Here is a 17,929-nt window from a genome sequence, read left to right as displayed (position 1 = left end):
ATAGTTTGTTTATGGTATTTGCATACTTAAGGATAATGTCCCAACATGACAATTTGGTGAAACAGCACCGTCTTCCATGATCTGACAATTAATGTTCACTTGCATTTGAAAATTCTGAAGGAGACCCAGAGGCTAGTCACAACAAATGTCAACATAAAGTAATTTCAAGGTTTGAATGACTCTCATCATTGTTGTAGAAGCATCCATCATCTTTGATTTCAGCCAGTCATCTTTACCACATAGCTGAATGTTTCTGATCAGTTGTACTTATTATTTGGGCATAGATTCAAAACAAACCTGGGGGCTTTTTGGTAATCATTGGAAAAGCATTCTTTGGAAACATAGGAAGAAGCAACAGGAATTCTTCTTCATGTTCCTGATATGTGTATTTGTTGTTGTTGTTTGTTCATTTGTTTGTTTTTTAATTTTTTTATTTGTCTAGAGTGGACACACACTGTTGTATCAGTTTCAGGTGTACAAAGTAGTGATTTGACAAGTCTATACATTATGCTGTGCTCACCACACATACAGTTCCCATCTGTCACCATACAACCCTATTACAAAACAAGTGACTGTATTCTTTATGCTATGTCTTTTATTCCAATGACTCCTGATGTATTTTTGGACTGATATGCAGCATTCCTGATTCCAGTCCAATCATTTGGGAGAACACTAACACGATCAATTTTGGGAAACATTTTGCCTGAAGTAAAGAATATGCCTTCAGATGTAATGGGCTATCTAGCTTATGAATGTCATGAAAGTCATACTGATGATACAGTGAGACCATTTCTGAGCTAGGGGTGACATTAAAAACATTTCGCCACCATTATGTTGTAAGCACCGGCCAATCAGAACATAAATGCTGGGGTAGGATCCTGGGGAACTCCTGCAGTGCCAGGTAGCACCCCATTCTTGTGAGATGGTAAGACGTCCTGAGGAGCCACCAAAGTGGAAGGGGTGGAGGGGCTGTACTGATGGACTAGTGCCGGTGGTTATTTACCAAATGAAACAAATATGTTTTACTATTTTAACAAGCAGCATGGCCCTTCTGGTATATGGAAGTTGAATATGAGCCCTGTCCCTGGCTCAAGGTTCTCTGGGACGGTGGTTCTCAAAGTGTGGCCTAAGGACACTTGAGGGTTTGGTGAGATATTTTTAGGAGATCCACAGGTTCTCCCTTTTTCAATGACATTCTGTATGAAGCTGGATTTTTTTTCATATGATTAAATCAAACAAACTATGGCAACAGGTTGGATGCTGATGTAGATATGCAAATCTGGTCATCTTTTAGCAACCTAGACAGTAAAGTGATTTGCAAAAAGGTAAAAGAGTGCCATTATTCTCAAAAAAACTGACTTTGAAAGATATAATATTTTTGTTAACAAGGGATGGTTTATTCTTTTTTAATGAACTAATAAACAATCATTTTTAAGAGTATGAAGGGATACTAAGACCAAAGAGTTTGTAAATAGCTATATGAAGAAATAAAATGATAAGATTTGTAGAGCACTAAGAGAGGCCTAATAGCCCCAATCCCTGATCATTCTGCTCAGAGTTTTGCTTGTCACTTGAGAGATTAATTAAGAACTTTAAAATATCCCTGTGTATTCCACTTATGCAAAAACATGTCCAGCAGCATATATTTGTATTTCAAAACCTTGCTAATTTACACTAATTTATGTGTGTAAAGTTTTCATTACTAGAATTTTTTTGATAAAGAAGTGCATTTCACCATGCTAAGAGAACTGTTATGAAAATGCCACTCAGAAGAAAACAGCTTTACACAAGACATTAAAATTTTAATTAGCTTATCAGTTGTCATGCTTTAGGTACTTGTAAGATGCTTAAACATTTTAGGAGAAATCCTTTTCACACTATCGTTTTTTTACCTGACTTTCAAGAGAGGCAGAGAAAACATGAGCCTCAATCTGTGCTACTATCCCAAATGCTGAAGCACTGGAATTGAAATTATCATCTTTCATTTTATCTAGGGCAACAATGAAAGGTTTACCATCATCTCATCTAAAAACAACAATAACTGCAACAAAAAACAAGCAAAAACAAACACCCCAAATGATCTCCTCATCAAATTGGTATGCCAAGGGGCTATTAAAAAAAAAAAAAAAAAAAAAGAATGGACTTCAAGGAAAGATTATGTCTCAACCTTAATACTGGATGAAGGAAGGGCCCAGAGAAAATCTCTCCTAAGAATCTGACCCAGAGTCCTTGCTTGGGTTAGAGTTTCAATTCGTGAAGTCAGAGGGGTCAAAGACCAGCAGAGAATGTAGATAGTGCTCCCAGATGACTAACGAGAGCAAATGCAACTTGTCTTCTCATAATGCCATTGATTATAAGAGGAGAACCAATTTCAGAAGTGTTAAAATGTGGAAAAACAACAACAAAAACATGGGTCTTGGAAACAATGAAATACGGTAATTAAAATTTCCTGGTATATAAAAGTTCACTGAATATTGCTTACATAGGAATGAACTACATTACGTCAAACTTTACCAACCATGCTAATACAATTTAGCAAGTATAATGCAAGCAGAAATAGAAGCAAATATATCTATATACATCTATATCCATATCTGTATCTATATCATCTATATGTATATAAAATGATAGGGACACAAAGTTATCCAACATCCTTAGAGTATCTACACCTAAAACCACAATCGAGGTGTAAACATTAATATGCTTATCTCAAAACCAAAATATGAGATAAGCATATTTTTAGTGCATGCCCTTTCTTTTCCTAAGTTCTTTCTTCTGAATGTATCTACATACTTGGAATACATTTTTATTGGTCACAGGTAAATTTAATTAAGCTCCTTTGATTTTCACAGTTCAACATCAAAAGGTATAACTCTTAAAAAGCAGCTTTTGACAACAGAGATTAGGGATATATGTTTAAAACCTACAAGTAAATTATAAGATGCTCTGGTTGCTAACGTTGACACCACAACGCTTCTGTGGCAATAGCACACTTGGTCTTTACCAAGATCTAAACCCAAAGCTCTAGATTCGTCTACAGTAGCAAAGTGGCAGCTCGCAGTCTACATTTCTTTTATGTTGACTGGCTTGATCTTGAGAAATGTGTAAGAGGGGGGTGTCTTGCTGCATGCAACTGGCATCTATTTTGTGGATGCGATAAGACAGGACCTTACGGAGACAGGAACTGAGCTTTCGGTCATCCCAGCTTATCTGACTGACCGTCGAGGCTTCTTGGTTATGGTCTGCGATCCTGAAATCTCTCTCATCAGTGGGCGTTAGATTCAATAAAAATTTAAAAGATCAAATGAGTCGTTGTAGACTACAGATGTTTGGTATGGGATGGATGTCATAATGAATACTATCAGAAATCAGCTGTCTTCTGGGGACGATGGAGCTAACTGCTGATCACTAACCCAACCCTGAAAACACAAGGGTCATTCCCTTTCCTCTTCCTTTTTTGAACATAACACAGACTGCCTTTCTAAAGTTGGGATATTGAAACTCTTTCCTTTTTCATTAGTTTCAGGTGTTTGATGATGATTCTCTTTTTCATGTCTTAAAATAAAGAGTTATAGATTATACAATACTTGAACACAATTTATACTTTAAGAGGGGTTTTGAGACCTGTGTGGAAAAACTCAAAACACACCACAGTCTTAGTAAAAAAAAAAAAATGGCTAAACGTTTTGCTGAGGAAAACCCCACTCTCTTTTCCTTCAGTCCCAGTACTGAAAGTGTAAAATGCTGCATCAAGTGGGATGGATCCTAAATGAGAAATAGAGGAAGTGGGTGCTTTGAATAGAAATACAAAATAAAGCTCTTCTGTTGAAAGTATGGCCTTGGTACAAAATAGCATTTATTCAAGTCATTCAAAAAACTCCATTCCTTTTTCACAGAGAATAAAACACTTCTTAGAAGCCCAGATACCTTTTCCTTGTCTTCTTACAGCAAAAATAAGCAAAAGGAATTCATTCTCAAGTGTCACTGGATGCTTACGCTTGCTTTTCTCCTGTTTTGTGTTAAGAGGGTAAGTGGATCATTAACTGTTAAATGCCTTTCTTTTTGTTGTGAAAAACAAAACCCTGTGTATATCAACTTTTCTTTCAATTTAAAATGTTATTTCAATATAAAAAACGAAAATGTCATATCTTATGTTGATATATACTTATGTAAAATACGTATCAACACATTTATGAGCATATGGAAAAATATATAAAACACATATATGTGCAATGGTAGATCCCAATAAAATAAATCGAAATTTTTAGTTTTTTCCAAGTACATAAACATTCAACGCTCATTACTGATTTCACTGAAAATATTTTTTAGGTACTATATGATTATGGATCAACTCTTTGTGGATAAGTCTTTCAGCGAGTATGTATCAGGTTAAGGTTTGGTGAAAGACAGAGGACTTATTGTAGTACAGAACTGAGGTCAATTTTGAATTCCTACATTCCTGCTCAAGTAATTTTATCCTGAGCACATTAATATAGGCCTACTCATTTGCCCTCTTCGAAGAGATTTGGTTTTCTAAGAGACCTGATTTCATCAGGGCCCCAAATGTCTGTCTTGCCGCCATTTTGAGGAAAGCATGGGGCTATATTACTGAGCAAAAGTCAGTCAGTACTCACTCACCTCTCCTTCCCTGGGCCAAGGCCTTCCATTCTGGGTGTATTTGCTTTGATTCTGTCGCTTCTTTTGTCCTCCATCAGCGAATTTGCACAGTAAAGGCTCACTAGGGGCTGGAAAGATAAGAAACCAATTCTACATTAGCAAATCCCCCTTAAAAACAAGTGATTATTTGAGTCACAGTAGTGCTTTGTAATGCGTATCTTTGAAGTTGTCTTGCTTCTGGAGAGATATTTGGCCCCCTTTTAGTCTCTATTATGTTGGCTGTTATTCTATCTAACTGGGCTTCGAAAGAGCACTGGCAGACCATAAAAGAAAACAAAAAATATTGTTGAAAAAATAATCAGTTGAAGCAGAAAGTGAACTTGCCTTAGAAGTAAAGAGGCGAATGTCAACTCCTTCCAGTTATGTTAATGCTAAAAACCAGACAACGGGTCCAAAATGGAGTCACTTATGTGAAGTTTCATGTCACCAGACCAAAACCTAACTTAATTAAAGTTTTGGCTCTCCCAGAAATGTAAGTTTAAACCAGTCAGTCAGGAGTCACCTGATCAGCACTGTTGAGGTAATTTACCTGATAGAACCCGGGCCATCCTCTGTAGAAAAGTGACTTTGCCATAACCAATCCATTTTTTTTGCCATTACTTTTGTTCACACTCCCTTCTGCCTATAGAAGCCTCCAATTTGCACAGCTCCTCAGAGTTCCTTTCTACCTGCCTGATGGGATGCTGCCTGATCCACGAATCCTTGAATAAAGCCAATAAGAGCTTTAAAATGCACTGTCTCATTTTGCTTTTTAACATTAGAAACTTATTCATAACCAGTATTTGTGTGAAGATAAATATTTCTCCTCAAAGTTGCCATGTTTTCACAGTAGAAACTGTAGGATTCTATTTTGGAAAAAGATCCTTAGGAGTTTCCTTCTAAAATGGGAGCTATTTTGCTAATTGCAACCAAATTAGTTTTTTTCTCATTAATCCCTGCAATTTCAAAAAGGCTAGAAGTTGATTGTCCGTTGAACCTCTTTCACTCCAATTTCCCAGTGAAAACTAGTCAGTGTCTCAGGGAGAACAATTACTTAAATATTAAATGAGCCCACATGATAAAATCTAGACAAAGGATATGGCCCTAACAAATGAATCCCGGCCTGGGGGGAAATGTGGTGATCCTTGGTGACTTAAGTACACTTATTTGACAATTTTATAAAACACAACAGGAAGAAACTTATTCTTTGAGAATTCATGTTCTCTCCACATCCTTACTTGACTAGAAAAATTGCTGATTATTAGCACAAATATTTTTAAAACTGAATGAATAAAATAAATCCATATTGCCCTAAAAAACGTGGCCAATGCATTAACATGGCTGGGAGGATTTTTGTTGTTGTTTCTTCATTTGCTTGGATAAACCATATACTAATTTGTAAGTTTACAATCTGAAAACTAAAATGGACCTTTCCTCTTCCAACCCACTGGGAAAATGTGTTCTTCTAAAATGTAATTGTTTAATGTTTGAAGGGGAGCAGAATATACCGTCCAAAAAATATGCCTCTTTGGCATAAGGATTAGCTCAGGCTGATTATTTTTAAGAAACAGCAGATAGAGGAAAAGCTCTGAAAACTGACTAGAAGTTACCCTTTTTTAAGAGATGTTTACATTTATAAGGGAAATCTCCATTTGTAACAGTGTCTCCCTCTTTGTATCTGGAAGAAAAGAGTATTCTAGATCTCAAGAAACTTATCAGTGGAGAAGCGAGGACTTAAATCCATGTAACAACCTTACCCTTGTTTACTGTGCTTTTTCTGGTAACCTCCCATTACTGGTCTCATTACCCCTTCCCCAACATCTTTTGTCTTTAGCTAAAGATGATATTTAAGATGGTGACTTGGACCATTTCAGAGAGTTACAAGGTTTTCTTGGATATCTCCATGCAAGAGATATACAAGTTATTAAACTTCTATTTGTTTTTCTCCTGTTAATATTAACATGTCTTTATTATGGGGGGGGTCCCAGTCAAGAACCTAGAAAAGTAGAAGGAAAATTATTTTTCTTCCCCTGCATTATGCTAATTCTTGATCTCTCCTTGTATTCTTGCCTTTGACAATGTAGTGTCATCGAGTCGTCTGACTCTTGGTCTGACCCCATGTGAATTTCTCTAGACAATGAAATGTTAGCAAATGAGACACAAGCAGAGGATTGAAATGTTTTTAAGCATTGAGGTTTGCTTCTTTTACTTTTCTGCATAGCTACGTGAATATGCCCAGCCTGGTCTGCTGCAGGATGAGGTACGACTGTAGATGAGTCATCCCTACCATCAGAGCCAAAGCCAAAGTAGATCATCCAATGACCACCACCCGGACATGTGCGTAAACTCATCTAAAATCAGCAGACGTACACAGATAACATGCAGGTGACCACAGAAAAATGTATAAACCCAGGTGAGGTCAGTAAGGCCATCCCACAAATATGTAAGCGAAATAAATCTTTACTGTTTCCTGTCACTAAAATTTTGCAATTGATATGTTATAATCTTTCTTTTTTTAATTTTTTTTAACGTTTATTTATTTTTGAGACAGAGAGAGACAAAGCATGAACGGGGGAGGGTCAGAGAGAGGGAGACACAGAATCTGGAACAGGCTCCAGGCTCTGAGCTGTCAGCACAGAGCCTGACACGGGGCTCAAACTCACAGACCGCAAGATCATGACCTGAGCCGAAGTCGGCCGCCCAACCGACTGAGCCACCCAGGCGCCCCTGATATGTTATAATCTTAATAGATAACTGACACCATTTTCCCCAACATCCATTCCTCCCCATTTCTACTCCACCTAGGTTGCTTGCATTTACTAATCTGGATGAAGCAGAAAAAAAAAAAAATTAAGGGATTCACGAGACTTTCAACTGTCTCCAAAATCAATAATGGAAAAAGAAATGAGTGGGTATCTACAAAAAAATATTTGAAAATCCTTTGGCTTTAAGTGGCAGTAGTATTTACTCAATCCTTTAGTTTATTAGCAGCAGAATTCTATTAATCAATATTGAAGAAAATGACTCAAGTAGACAGAAAGTCACAATTGGCCAGGCGAAATGAAAAACAAAATGTTTTGCTTGTCCTACAGAGGAAGCATAGAATACGTAACTCCTCCTGGCTCACAACGCAACCAGTGTCATTCCTCACCAAGCACAAGTGGTTCCCAGCTGTCTGCTTTTAGGAGCCTCCAACATTGGTGACTTCGGTGAAGCTACCAAAATCACACAAAGGAAAGGGTGAGTCCTAAAACTTCTGCAGAAAGTTGCTGCCATCACATTGAAGTATTTTAATTCTTTCTCCAGATGAAGGACTAAAAGACTAAATGCAATAAAAGACCCTAAAATTCTGTGCTAAAGAAAATTTCCTGTGATACTCCAAAAGCATATGTGTATATATATTCATTCCTCACTATAGGGTATTTTTTCTTTTGTCATTTTAAAATTTCAAGGTATGTTCATCCATTCAAATGGCTGGTCATGCTGACACATGAGTTTATCACTGGCAATACTACAGATTTCTCACAAAAGACAAGTAAGAAATACCTTAAATTTCCTGCTATAAAAATTGTTGATTCTACCTTTTATGGTTCTTGGGATAATAACTTTCATGAGTCATACTTTCTACCATCTGAAGCAGGTTTCTCTTTATCTTCTCCTAAAATGGATTCTTTTAGTGTACATAATATACTGGTTCTAATAGTCTAGAATATGATAACAACTTCTCTTGAGGTCGTTCGTGTTTCTGCTTTAACACTTAGTTTGCGTGCATTTCAGTGTTAGGGGTAGCGGTCTGCTTCCTGGCTTCCTGACTTACCAGCTATAAGACACCAGGCACTTTTTAAATTCTTTGAGGGTAATAATGTTCCCTACCTCAGACAGCTGTGAAGATTAAATAAATTAATGTGTGAAAAGGGCTTAAACTAGTATATGGTACATAAATGACTATTAAATCCACGTTCGCTACAACTCTCACTATTGCTTAGCATCTTCATCAGCCACTGTCCATGCATCAGCTATGAAACCTGGTTACTTGGCAGAGTCTGAGTGTAGAGTGTTTAATCAACTAGGCTTATTGTTCACCAGCTCTGTCCCACTTTTAACTCCTTGGTGGTTTGGCCACAGAACTTGCAACTGACCTCCAAGAACATCGAAAAGATTTGCTCACTGAGAGGATCTGCATTTCCAAAATGGTTCTTGCTGACTGCAGCTTGTCTCTGGATCATCTGGCCACTACAGCCCAGGTTCCTCTCCTGAGTCATCACCGAAGTTTGGTTCCCATTATCCCTTTAACGTGATACAAGTCATGTTCTCTTACGTGTGTTTATATGCAATTGCCTACACTGAATGCTCCCTGTTCCTTTTTCTGTTGTGGTTTTTTTTGTGTTTGTTTGTTTTTACTATTTTTTTGTTATTCATTTGCAGGAGATCTATTGACAGTTTAAATCCATCAAATCTGTATTTTGCTATTAGGATAAATACCATGCTGTTACACACTGTAGGCAAGAAAAAATTTGCTGTCCAGGGGTGCCAGGTGGCTCAGTCAGTTAAACATCTGACTTTTGATTTGGGCTTAGGTCATAATCTCACAGTATATGAGTTTGAGCCCCCGTGTCAGGTTCTGTGCTGACTGTGCAGAGCCTGCTTGGGATTCTCTCTCTCTCTGTGCCCCTCCCACACATGGTTTCTTTCTCTCTCAAAATAAATAAATATACTTTTAAAAAATTAAAAATTAAAAAAAGAAAAATTTGCCACCTCAAAATGTGTCTCTTTGGCATGTATACACACACATATGCATGCACATGCACATACATATTTCAAGATCTTTTTTTGTGAAACCTTGGGAGCTATGGAATTAGCAGGGCAGCATTGGCAGGAAAAGAAAAGGCTCTGAACGAATGATTAACCTTAGGATTTCTTCTACCTACTGGCATAAAGAAATTTTACCCAAGGATCCTTGAAAGAAATTTTACCAAGCAACAATATTCTAGCTTGCCGAGGATCAATTATACATAGAATTTAAGATTCTGGGTTCTAAGTCTACCTTGAAGATTTTCATTATTGAAAAGAGAACTTTCAAAACAATATATATATATTTTTATCTTAGAGAGAGAGAAGGGGGGGGGGGTAGGGAGAGACTGAGCGTGTGTGAATGGAGATGAGTAGAGGGAAAGCAGAGAATCTGAAGCAGGCTCCATGACCAGCACAGAGCCTGACCTGGGGATCGACCTTCCGAAACGTGAGATCATGACCTGAGCCAAAATCAAGAGTCAGAGGCATAACCGACTGAGCCACCCAGGGGCCCCAAAACAATTATTTTTAACACTGAGGAAAATTTCAAAAGCTATAGGATAAGACTTTACCTTTCAACTTAGATGTCTTTGTGAGTTGTGTTTTACAGTGTCTCAGAGGCTTCAAATCTTAGCCACCCTGGTATTTGAGGATCTTCATAAGCTGTTTCATTATGGATGTTAGTAATGACCTATTTATGTTTCTTGACATTGTGAAGTTGAAACATCTGCTATTACTTTATTGATTTGAAGGGGATTATGATGGGAAAGCAGACAGGGTCACAAGTTTATTAAATGAATTAAAAAAGTAAAATCCCAGAAATAAATTTTCAAATGTGTCATTAAAAAAGGATGAAATAGCCCTAATATTATCCTTGAATTTAGTTTCCCAGGGAGGTGGTGGGAGTAGATTTCACTGAGAGTATAAGAGAAAATACTGAATTAGATGAATTAAGATCATTTTCTGGGGCACCTGGGTAACACAGTCAGTTGAGGGTCTGACTCTTGATTTTGGCTGAGGTCATGATCCCAGGGTCCTGGGATTGAGCCCTGAAGTGGGTCCCTGCTGAGCATGGAGCCTGCTTAAGATTCTTTCCCTCTCCCTCTGATCCCCTCCTCTCCTCCTGAGCAGACACAAGCTCCTTCTCTCTCTCTCAAGCTCACTCTCTCAGGAAAAAAAAAAAAAAAAAAAAAAAAAAAAAAAAAAAAAAAAAAGATTTATATTATCATCTAGTTCTTGGTGATTTCTAAATACCTGCAAGATAAAATCCAAACTCTTCTACTAGAAGGGAAGAATTTATACCCTTGATCTTATCTTTTGCTAGACTCCTCCCACTCCTGTGGTTTAAAGTTCCCTCACCTCTGAATGCCTTTCCCCCTGCCTGGAATTTCCTTTCCCAGTTTCCCAAATACACACCCTCCATCTGGCAAACTACTAATCAACCTTTAGAATGTAGCTCCTATGTCAAGTTCTGCAGAAAGCCTTCCGTGACTCTACCTCATCTCAATTCAGAGAGAAATTACCTACTGCTTACTTGGCAGGCTTTCATAAATTGAATGTGGTTTCTGTTTGTGTTAAGTCTTTTAACAGTAATAATTAATTTCCAGGCTTGAGGTTGAAAGGGGTTATAGCAAAGGTTGGGGGGAAGTTTCTACATGCATATGTGTGTGCATGCACGCACGTGTGTATACTGTTGACAGCATTTTGCACATAGGTACACATAATACTTGAAAGTGATGCTACTCAAAGTGTGGTCCAAGTACCAGCAGCAATGGGATCAGTACTTGAGAGCTTGTTAGAAATGCAGATTCTTTGACCCTTCCCAAGACCCACTGAATCAAAATCTGCATTTGAACCAGATCCCCAGGTGATTCCTCTGCATACTTCAGTTTGGGAAGCACTGATTTGATCGGGACTGACTTTGTAAGGAAGAAGGAATGCGTCTTAGATGTTAAACATGAATCCTTTGATTAATGAGATGACTTCAGTAGCACAGAAATATTATTTATTTCTATATACAATTTCCTTATTGCGCTAAATACAATTTATTTCTATATACAATTTCCTTATTGCGCTATTATACTACCAATTAATTTTGTTTAGTCTCTTTTCACAGTAGTTAAAATACAGACTAAATGAAGAAGAGGACTTTGTGGAAGTGAGAGGCAGTTATAAGCCACAGATTGTAATGTGCTAGAAGACATTATGGTCTATCATGAAAATGGGGAGTATTTAAAATATAATTATAACAATGCATGGCGATAAAGTTGCACAGTAATTATGAAGGAGTAATTACTGTTTGTTTGCTTAGTGGAGTATTTCTAGTCATCCAAAGTTTGTATTAAACATGAAACAACCAATGCATAAACCGATAAGATAATCTTATGGGGCTTACAGGATTTGCTGTTTTAAGCAAACAAACAAAAACAACACCACATATTTTGTCTAACAAAATTAATATAAAAGTTCTGTGATTTTTATCTGAAACTTAACATACTTGATTCTTCTCTTCCCTTGTGGTTTGATAGCCTTCTTGAACGTTATGCTTGGATTCCTTTTTATTTTTTTATGTATTACAGGCTTTTGATTTGTGGCTACCGTTAGGTTCATATATAATATCTTATGCATGTAGTAGTCTATATTAAGTAGTCTGTATCAAGCTTAAGCTTGAACCCATTCTAAAGGCACTAAGTTTTTACGTCTGACACCCACGTTTTAGGTATATGATGTCTTACTTTACAGCCTTTTATTTTGTGACTCATTTGACTCATTTTTGTAGATATAATTGATTTTTCTGTTTTTGTGCTTTAACCTCCATACTGGTTTTATAAATGATTAATCTACTACTTTTATTATATGTTTTCATTTACCTGTGAAATTCTTTCCTTTCACAATGTTCTTATTCCTGATTATGGCCTTTTTTCCCCACCAATTTCCCTTTTAAGTTTCTTGTAAGGCTGGCTTAGTGGTGAAATGTACGTGAAACATTATCCGGAATAGATCACAAGTTAGGCCACAAAACAAGTCTGAAAAAATTGAAAAAGGCTGAAATTATATCATGCAACCTTTTTGACCACAATAGTGTGAAAGTAGAAATCAATCACAAGAAAAAGTCTGGAAGAACAAATACATGGAGGCTAAACAGCATGCTACTAAACAATGAATGGTCAACAAAGAAGAAATGAAGAAAATTTAAAAATGCATGGAGAGAGGGGCGCCTGGGTGGCGCAGTCGGTTAAGCGTCCGACTTCAGCCAGGTCACGATCTCGCGGTCCGTGAGTTCGAGCCCCGCGTCAGGCTCTGGGCTGATGGCTCGGAGCCTGGAGCCTGTTTCCGATTCTGTGTCTCCCTCTCTCTCTGACCCTCCCCCGTTCATGCTCTGTCTCTCTCTGTCCCAAAAATAAATAAAAAACGTTGAAAAAAAATTAAAAAAAAAATGCATGGAGAGAAATACAAATAAACACACATACAATGGTCTAAGATCCTTGGGACTCAGCAAAAGTGGTTCTAAGAGAGAAGTTTATAGCAATACAGGTCTACCTCAAGAAGCAAGAGAAAGTTCAAATAAACATACTAATCTTACACCGGTGCTAGTAAAGGAAGTACAAATAAAACGCAAAGCCAGTAGAAGGAAGGAAACGATAAAGATGAGGGCAGCAATAAATGATACAGAGACCAAAAAACCAATAGAACAGAACAGTGAAACCAGGAGCTGGGGAAAAAAAACAAATAATGAAAGCTTATCAAGCCTTCATTTTTACGATTCACTAAGAATGTTTTCTAACATCATATTTTACAAGTAGATATTGATATACCTTGTAGCTTCTATATACCAATAGAATTCCTGTCGTCCCTTCGAGAAATGAACATTTTCAATTTTTAGCATTCAATTTATTTCAACTCTTCAGGTATTTATATTGGATTGTGGTGATGGTTTCTTAAAATCTCTCTTGTTACCATCGCTCACAGGTCTGGTGGTTTAAATATTAAATCTAAAAATTCCTCACTCAGATAAATTATAAATTTTACTTCAGGAAAAATAAAAAGGAAGGGTAGGAGGAGCTGAGTAGAAAAGAAGCTAATGACAAGAGAAGCAATTTTTGGAGGTAAGCTTACAAAATCTCGGATTGAGTGGGAGAATGAGATAAAATAACCAAAAAAAAAAAAAAGAAGAATTCTATAACTAAGTTAAAGTTTAAAATTTTACTCTAGGAATTTTTTTAATTGGTGGACATGGATTTGTTTTCAATAAAAAACCTTATTTCTGTGATATTCAGATTGACTTGTACATTAAAAAGCTGTTTCATGCTAAAGAATTCAAAAATGATACCAATTGGAGAAGGTTGAACTTAGAAACATTTTTATCAAATTCATTCATTAAAAAAAAACAAAACCAAAAACCAAAAACAAAACACAACCTCAAATCTATTCAGCATCCATATGTGTAGCAATACCTTCGACTTTGCCCTGACAAAGTAGTCACAATCTAGAGGGGAAGAAAGACAAGAAAAGGAAACTTCTAGCAGCTTGCAGTGGAGACTATAATAGGAATATGGATAGGTTATTTTGAAAGCATAAAGTAGATATCACTCTCTAGCACTATAGAATGTCCTCTAGCTGAGAAATCACATCCAATACCCCACCGTTTCACATGTCACATGCATGCCCTGCCCCCCCCCCCCCCCCCCAAGGCTGATTGCCAAATAATGAATGAGCACATGAAGGACTAATACCAGGTGTTATCTAGTCTGGCTAAAAACAGGCTTTTATTAAATGTCTAGTGAATGAAAATATGAATGAATGAGATGGACACAATGATAGGATTTAGCTGAAATACTTTTAGAACCCGTGGGACCATATAGACCCTAAGTTGTAACATGGCAGCCTGACAACAATAAATATGAACTCCTTACAGCATTTGCCTTAACTCTCCACAACCCTTAAGCTTCCTGCTATCTTATACCTGAGCAGCAACCCTCATTTCCTTCCAGGTGGCAGACAGCATGGTTAGTCTGTAATGATTTGGAATAAAGAATAATGATGTAAAAATGATAGATATAAGTGTGTTTCTAAACAGCTCTATGTTAAAACCCATGTCCTTATCTTTCATGACTAATTCCAAAATACTTGCTGCAATATCCAGGAAAGTTTCACGAAAAATGTCCTCTGATTTGCCTGCAAAAGATTTGTCACTTTCTCTTCCGCATAGGCCCTATACATGATAGACTTTCTATATATGTAGGTATGTATCTCTATTTCTATACGTATTTATATACATCTATATCATCATTCTAGATGTAGAGTGAGCAATACCAAATTTAAACTACAATTTACATGGCAAACACTACTTCAAGTTTACAACACATAATTATTATATTTTGGAGTTAGAAAGCTTTAGACCTATGGCAGTGTGGGCTATTTGGTTACATTTCCTTTTGACTTCTAACATCTTGTTTACCATTTAATTATGTTTTGTGTACTATAGTAAGTTAATTGTAGTTATTTGGGTAGTTCTTTTTTTTTTAACTGGAGAGTTCTTAGTTGCAATAAACTTTTATCCTGGAAGGCATATACATGTATACACATGTACGTATATACATATATATGTGTATATACATATATACGTATATGTATACATATATATACATATACGTATATATGTGTGTATATACGTATATGTATACATATATACGTATATATACATATACGTATATATGTGTGTATATACGTATATGTATACATATATATATACACGTATATGTACGTATATATATATATGTATACGTGTGTGTGTATATATATATATACACACACATATATAATATATAGAGAGATAGAGTCTCTGTCAACTGATCTTAAAATTTATTTAATTCAAACCTTTTATTTTACCAATAAGGCAAGTGACAGTTTAATGAATTGTCAGCTAATTTGTGTAGCTGGTGACAAAGTCACACCCAGAATCGTGTTCTCTGGGTTTCTAATCAACCATTCTTCGACTGCTTACTTTCTACCTGCCTTACCATCGGAAGTAAACGGAAATGAGTTTCAGGCAGCTCTTGTGATTAACTTCATAATTTGGGGATGGAGCAAAAAGACTGAATATTCATTAGGATATTATTACAGTGGTTCTCTGCCCACAGGCTATAGTTACAATTGAACACTAGGCAACCAAGAAGATCTCCTAAGATGATTTATACTGCCATTTTAATGGCAGTTTGTTTTTAACAGAATAAACAAATCACATGGGTTATATTTACAAGTGTCAGACACATCTTTCTACTATCATTTAGGCCAAAATGAGCACAGAAATAGAAACCCAAGGCTGGAAATACATAAAAAGTTCATAAATCTTCAATAAAGTGTGATTTGCAGGTACATTCCCAATTTTACCTTTCAGTAATGGATTAATGCTTATATTTAGTTTCAAATATAATTCTCTACTATGCACAATGGCCGTACAGAAACGGGAAATGCCCCATGGTGATAATAAAAGCAGAGAATCACTGTTTGCCTAGATATAAGATAGAGAAAATCACTTTTTGATAGGCTATATTATGGCCTAAGTAATTATTTCAAGCTCACCTCTCTGTTTTAAGTATTAAAATACCATCTTTTTCTGTGTTTGTAACAATTCTCTGATAATCCTTTTCATATAGGAAGGGATTATTTTTAGGAGAAAAACCAAACCCCATAAGGGCGATAAATTAAATGAGAAAGTTAATGTCTCATGTAGATGTGACACAGATTATACACTGAATGTTAAATTTGGTTCATTCTATAAGGAATATGACTAAAACATTATCTGTGCTGAATGAACACGATGTTTTGACACCAAGAAAGTAAAAAGGATCAGCACTTCCAAAAAAGCATCAACTTGCTTACCTACAACTGACTTACATACCCAACTACCGATTGGGGGGGAACCTCTATGCTGGCAGGCAAACCATTAAGGGAAAGGTTTCTGAGATAAAGAGTCTTTCAAAATAAGAGAATCTTGGGGCGCCTGGGTGGCTCAGTCGGTTAAGCGTCCAACTTCGGCTCAGGCCATGATCTCACAGTTTGTTGGGTTCGAGCCCCACGTCGGGCTCCGTGCTGACAGCTCAGAGCCTGGAGCCTGCTTCAGATTCTGTGTCTCCCACTCCCTCTGCCCCTCCCCTGCTCTGACTCTCTCTGACTTTTAATAATAAATAAACATTAAAAAAAAAATAAAAATAAGAGAATCTTATGTATTGTCCAAGATGGGCCATATCTGGTCTTGCTCCTATTTCCATACTTCGACAGTCCTACACTTGACTCTGCATACTGTATATAATATTATTATATACTCAGTGTAATATGGCACTTTTGGAAAGAGGTACAAAGAAGGGAAAATACAGCTATAATCTTATGGTGCAGATACCTCTTTGATATTTAAAATGAATAAACACGTAAATAGAAGAAACATTATAAAGTAGTAAATTCAAACTGTACAAAGCTTAAAAATAAAAAAGCTCAAGACCGGGGCGCCTGGGTGGCTCAGTCGGTTGGGCCTCCCACTTCGGCTCCGGTCATGATCTCGCGGTTCGTGAGTTCGGGCCCTGCGTCAGGCTCTGTGCTGACAGCTCAGAGCCTGGAGCCTGTTTCAGATTCTGTGTCTCCCTCTCTCTCTGACCCTCCCCCGTTCATGCTCTGTCTCTCTCTGTCTCAAAAATAAATAAACATTAAAAATATTAAAAAAAAAAAAAGCTCAAGACCTCTTCCCAACTCCCCTACTCCTTTTTTGTTAAAAATAATTTCTTCCAGGAAAATGCATAAATATATATTTATTAATCCACTTGTCTAGCTCTGGCTTTTTTGTTTGTTTGTTTTTGTTTTGTTTTCCAATTCCAAAGAGGGCACTATTGCTCAGTGTGTTGGTTTTATTGTTTGTGTACCTTGCGTATGAAGAGTTTTCCATATTAGCACATATAACCCTTGTGAAATGCTTCTCAGTATTATAACATAATTATCATGCACCATAACTTATAAATGTCCATCAATAGGGAACCCACTAAATCTCATTAAATTTCCACAATGCATGTCCATGCTCTTTCCACTATTTAAAAAAAAATTTTTTTAATGTTTATTTATTTTTGAGACAGAGAGAGACAGAGCATGAATGGGGGAGGGTCAGAGAGAGAGGGAGACACAGAATCCGAAGCAGGCTCCAGGCTCTGAGCTGTCAGCACAGAGCCCAAAGCGAAGCTCAAACTCACGGACCGTGAGATCATGACCTGAGCCAAAGTCGGAGGCTTAACTGACTGAGCCACCCAGGAGCCCCATGCTCTTTCCATTATTATGAGAATTTGATTTGATGGAAGTCAAGAGCTGGGTCCTTTGCTTAGAATCCACCCCAGTGGTCTCACAAATAGTCTGAGCATAATACACATTTCATTATCTGTTGATAAAATTATTAAATAAATGCAGACAGACAAAATAACTTTTTAAGCTTCCTGACATTAAT

General features: G+C 36.8%; 1 protein-coding gene across 11 annotated transcripts in view; it reads right to left on the bottom strand.

Annotated features, from left to right (window-relative positions):
• Positions 1-17,929, bottom strand: part of RBMS3 (RNA binding motif single stranded interacting protein 3) — a 1,330,859-nt gene that overhangs the window by 149,558 nt on the left and 1,163,372 nt on the right. For all 11 annotated transcript variants that reach the window (XM_060640721.3, XM_060640722.3, XM_060640720.3 and 8 more), the window contains one exon: positions 4,639-4,745. In XM_060640721.3, coding sequence (XP_060496704.3) covers positions 4,639-4,745 — 107 coding nt within the window. The remainder of the gene's footprint in view (positions 1-4,638; positions 4,746-17,929) is intronic.

Source organism: Panthera onca, chromosome C2 (genome assembly GCF_046562875.1).
Source record: "Panthera onca isolate mPanOnc1 chromosome C2, mPanOnc1 haplotype 2, whole genome shotgun sequence".
Taxonomy (NCBI): domain Eukaryota; kingdom Metazoa; phylum Chordata; class Mammalia; order Carnivora; family Felidae; genus Panthera; species Panthera onca.
This window is presented reverse-complemented; position numbering and strand designations above follow the sequence as displayed.